Below are 4,842 nucleotides of genomic sequence, written 5' to 3' on the forward strand. Positions count from 1 at the left end.
CGCAATCTTGGCTCACTGCAACTTCTCCTTCCCGGGTTGCAGTGATTCTCCTGCCTCAGCCTCCCAAGTAGCTGGGACTCAGGCATGTGCCACCATGCCCAGCTAATTTTTTGTATTTTTAGTAGAGATGGGGTTTCACAGTGTTAGCCAGGATGGTCTCGATCTCCTGACCTTGTGATTCACCTGCCTTGGCCTTCCAAAGTACTGGGATTATAGGTGCGAGCCACTGCGTCCGGCCAAGCCTGTCTTTATTTTATAATTATAGTTTGCAAGCTAAGAAGAATGCTGAAAATTTCTAATGCTGCTCTACATATTAATACCCAGGCCACTCCTGAGAATCACTGTTATAAGGTGGCGAGGGGGTCAGAGAGAGGTCTTAGCCATGCAGCATCCTGACACCTGCTCATTCATTCATTCATTCAACAGCTATCCTGGCTGGGCGTGGTGGCTCACGCCTGTAATCTCAGCACTTTGGGAGGCTGAGGTGGGCGGATCACCTGAGGTCAGGAGCTCGAGACCATCCTGGCCAACATGGCAAAACCCTGTCTCTACTAAAAAATACAAAAATTAGCTGGGCATGGTAGTGGGCACCTGTAATCCCAGCTACTCAGGAGGCTGAGGCAGGGAGAATCTCTTGAACCCTGGAGGTGGAGGTTGCAGTGAGCCCAGATCGTGCCGCTGCACTCCAGCCCGGGTGACAGAGTGAGCCTGCATCTCAAAAAAAAGAGAAGTTAGACCCTGGCAGCACATGATTATGATTCCAAGTAGGGGGAAAGGGTTCTGGAAGGTCTCCTGTGAAGGTGACACTTGAGCAGAGAGACCTAAAGATGTGTGGGATCCAGCCATGGGGAGAGAATGCACCGGGCGGTGGGAACTGCAAGTGTAAAGTCCCTGAAGCAGGGGCTAGAAGAGGCAGCCTCTCAGCCTCGATGTTTGCTTCTGTTAAATGCGGGCAGTTGTAGCGCTTTGCAAAGTTGCAGGAGGCATTGGTGGACTGAGCTTGTGGTTTCCCCCATGCAGGAATCTTTCACTGCTACATGGAGTACTCCCGACTGCGTGGTGAGGCTGGCTCTGATGTCTCTTTGGTGGACCTCGGCTTTCAGACGGATTTCCGGGTGTACCTGCACTTACGGCAGACCTGGTTGGCCTTTAGTGAGTCACAGTCTCCCAATCCTGCCCCGACATGAGGCCTTGGAGGGAGTGGGGAGCCCAGGCGGCTCAGCCTTTGCCCTTTGCAGTGATCATTCTGAGTATCCTTGAAGTCGTTATCATCTTGCTGCTCATCTTTCTCCGGAAGAGAATTCTCATCGCGATTGCACTCATCAAAGAAGCCAGCAGGTGGGGGCCAGGTGCCGGGGGTCAGGATGGAGCTGTCCCTAGAGTTGTGTCTTTTGCCCTGATGCCTGTGTCTTTGCTCCTCCCTAGGGCTGTGGGATATGTCATGTGCTCCTTGCTCTACCCACTGGTCACCTTCTTCTTGCTGTGCCTCTGCATCGCCTACTGGGCCAGCACTGCTGTGTATCCACCCCCAGACACCAATCTCTGACCCCAGGGATGGCTAAAGACCAACTTTGCCCAGAAGTGACCTGCATCTTAGGGACAGGGCTGGAAACTGGTGGGATAATGGATTCTTTCCCACGAAAGTCCCTGGGGTCCTCAGTCCTAGACCTCTGCTTCCTTAATGAACCTCCAGCTTCCTGTCCACTTCCAATGAAGCGGTCTATAAGATCTTTGATGATAGCTCCTGCTCACTTACTGCGAAAACCTGCAACCCAGAGGTGGGCGTCCCCAGGGTGGGGAGGGCAGGTATTGCCCCAGAAGGCCCCGGATGATTTTAAACCTCTCATGTCCCCTTGGAGGTTCAGCAAGCAATTGGCTCCTGTTGCATGTCCTGTGCTGGGTGTGGGGGAGGACGCACGGTGGGGAAGAGACTCTCTAACTGGATTGAACAACTTCCCAGGACAACCTGGCTTCCTCTCTTCAGCTTGCCCTGGCCTTCACCCTGGGTGCTAAATCACCTATTTTTCCCTCCTTTCTTTTTTTTTTTTATGAGACAGAGTCTCACTCTGTCACCAGGCTGGAGTGCAGTGGCATGATCTCAGCTCCCTGCAACTTCCAACTCCCTGGTTCAAGCAATTCTCCTGCCTCAGCCTCCCGAGTAGCTGGGATTACAGGCACACACCAGCACGCCAGGCAAATTTTTGTATTTTTAGTAGAGACAGCGTTTCACCATGTTGGTCAGGATGGTCTCGATCTCCTAACCTTGTGATGCACCCGCCTCTGCCTCCCAGTGCTGGGATTACAGGCGTGAGCCACCTCGCCCGGCCCCTTTTTCCCCATTTCATTTCCTGTCTCCATTCTCTCTTCTTGACCCTGGTGATGGCCACTTCTTGTTTCTAGAATTCCTTCCTTTGCACAAGCTGTGTTCCAAACCCTTAGTTCCTTCACTTAACTCTGATCCTTATGTCTCCTGTCCTACCTCATGGTTTTCCTGGCCCCACACCTGATGCTCAGAGCCCACTGTGAACCCCTGGCGCCTCTTTTTGGACTCGGTTCTCCCTTCTCTCCCACAGACCTTCCCCTCCTCCAACGAGTCCCGCCTATGCCCCAATGCCCGTTGCCAGTTCGCCTTCTATGGTGGTGAGTCGGGCTACCACCGGGCCCTGCTGGGCCTGCAGATCTTCAATGCCTTCATGTTCTTCTGGTTGGCCAACTTCGTGCTGGCTCTGGGCCAGGTCACACTGGCCGGGGCCTTTGCCTCCTACTACTGGGCCCTGCGCAAGCCGGACGACCTGCCAGCCTTCCCGCTCTTCTCTGCCTTTGGCCGGGCGCTCAGGTGGGCTGGCGTTGCGGGCAGGACTGGGTGGAGGAGGAGGCCTGGCCCAGCCACCGACCACCCCCTCGGCCCGCAGGTACCACACGGGCTCCCTGGCCTTTGGCGCGCTCATCCTGGCCATTGTGCAGATCATTCGTGTGATACTCGAGTACCTGGATCAGCGGCTGAAAGGTACGGGCCCACCCACGGCTCGCATTAGCTCCTGTTGGGGGGCGAGGCTGAATAGCAAACCAGGATTGGTTCTTGCTTGGAGGTGGGCGGTGCCAAGATCATAGAGCAGTGAAGGGTTTCTGTCTATGCCGTGGGGGAGCTCAGGAGTTAGCGTGATTGGGTCCTGCGATGGAGGAGCAAACCAGAGAACCTACTGGGTGGAATTCTTGCTGTTGAGGGGACAGGCCCAAGAGGACTGGCCCACCATTGATTATTGCTAGAGTGAATTGGAGTGGGATATATTTGCGCTGAAGGAAGCAGGAATAAAACTGGTTTATTAGCTGAGCGCCGTGACTCACGCCTATAATCTCAGCACTTTGGGAGGCTGAGGCAAGCGGATCACCTGAGGTCAGGAGACCAGCCTGGCCAACATGATGAAACCCCATCTCTACTACAAATACAAAAATTAGCCAGCCATGGTGGTATGCGCGTCTGTAGTCCCAGCTACTCGGGAGGCTGAGAGAGGAGAATCACTTGAACCCCAGAGGTGGAGGTTGCAGTGAGCCGAGATCGAGCGACTGCACTTCAGCCTGGGAAACAGAGTGAGACTCCATTTCAAAAAAAAGAAAAACAAAAAAACTGGTTTATTTTTCTTAGAGGAAGGGCTGTGGGGCTGGGATTGATTGTACTTTGCTTTAGAGACAGGATCTTTCTCTGTCGTCCAGGCTGGAGTGCAGTGGCACCATCATGGCTTACTGTGGTCTCAAACTCCTGGGCTCAAGTCCCTGTCTCTTTGACAGCATGGACTCAGGAGACCTGGACATTGGCAAGTGTGTGTGATAGGGAAGAGGGGATCCCTTCCACGTCAGGTGGTGTCCCCTCACTTCTGCATCCCTTCCCTTCCCTTCCAGCCGCAGAGAACAAGTTTGCCAAGTGCCTCATGACCTGTCTCAAATGCTGCTTCTGGTGCCTGGAGAAGTTCATCAAATTCCTCAATAGGAATGCCTACATCATGGTGAGTGGGCCTGGGACCCCCAACCAACCCACCAGCTCCTGCTGGGTGAGAGGACCACCCCCCATGCCCACCCAGTGGGTCTGATCTCTCTCTCCCACTCTCCTCCAGATTGCCATCTACGGCACCAATTTCTGCACCTCGGCCAGGAATGCCTTCTTCCTGCTCATGAGAAACATCATCAGGTCAGGAATCAGCACCATCTTCCTCCTGCCACCTCCCTCTTCCCCTAGTCCCTGAAGCCAGCATTAACACCTGCCCCTCACTGTCCCCTGCAGAGTGGCTGTCCTGGACAAAGTTACCGACTTCCTCTTCCTGTTGGGCAAACTTTTGATCGTAGGCAGTGTGGGTGAGTGCCGCCCACCTCGCCTCTCAGGGTGTGGGAACCTGATTTCTGTCTTCTGCGATGGGTGTCATCTTCTTAGGAGGCTATTTCCTATATCCAGAACCCTTCACCATCTTGCCTTCTTCTCCTTCTCCAGGGATCCTGGCTTTCTTCTTCTTCACCCACCGTATCAGGATCGTGCAGGATACAGCACCACCCCTCAATTATTACTGGGTTCCTATACTGGTATGGACCTCTGGGGAGAGATGGGGGTTTGGGAAGAAAGAGGTGTTGGGATTTGCTTGGTCTTCTTTGACTAGATAAATGTGGCTAGAGGTCAGAGGTGGGGAATTGATTATTTATTCGGACCACAAACTCTTTGTTTGTTTTTGCATCAGAGTCTTGCCCTGTTGCCCTGGCTGGAGTGCAGTTGTGCAATGTTGGCTCACTGCAACCTTTGCCTGCTGGGTTCAAGCGAATTCTCAAGCTTCTGCCTCCCGAGTAGCTGGGATTACGGGC

The 4,842-nt window shown here is 53.7% G+C and overlaps 1 protein-coding gene across 1 annotated transcript in view; it reads left to right on the forward strand.

Annotated features, from left to right (window-relative positions):
* SLC44A2 (solute carrier family 44 (choline transporter), member 2) overlaps positions 1 to 4,842 on the forward strand; it is a 28,511-nt gene that overhangs the window by 13,580 nt on the left and 10,089 nt on the right. The window contains exons 9-18 of the mRNA XM_011994576.1: positions 1,021 to 1,152; positions 1,239 to 1,338; positions 1,426 to 1,518; positions 1,694 to 1,778; positions 2,574 to 2,836; positions 2,913 to 3,007; positions 3,898 to 4,001; positions 4,110 to 4,183; positions 4,277 to 4,347; positions 4,481 to 4,569. Of these exons, the coding sequence (XP_011849966.1) occupies positions 1,021 to 1,152; positions 1,239 to 1,338; positions 1,426 to 1,518; positions 1,694 to 1,778; positions 2,574 to 2,836; positions 2,913 to 3,007; positions 3,898 to 4,001; positions 4,110 to 4,183; positions 4,277 to 4,347; positions 4,481 to 4,569 (1,106 nt within the window). The remainder of the gene's footprint in view (positions 1 to 1,020; positions 1,153 to 1,238; positions 1,339 to 1,425; positions 1,519 to 1,693; positions 1,779 to 2,573; positions 2,837 to 2,912; positions 3,008 to 3,897; positions 4,002 to 4,109; positions 4,184 to 4,276; positions 4,348 to 4,480; positions 4,570 to 4,842) is intronic.

This window comes from Mandrillus leucophaeus, unplaced genomic scaffold (assembly GCF_000951045.1).
Source record: "Mandrillus leucophaeus isolate KB7577 unplaced genomic scaffold, Mleu.le_1.0 Scaffold112, whole genome shotgun sequence".
NCBI lineage: Eukaryota > Metazoa > Chordata > Mammalia > Primates > Cercopithecidae > Mandrillus > Mandrillus leucophaeus.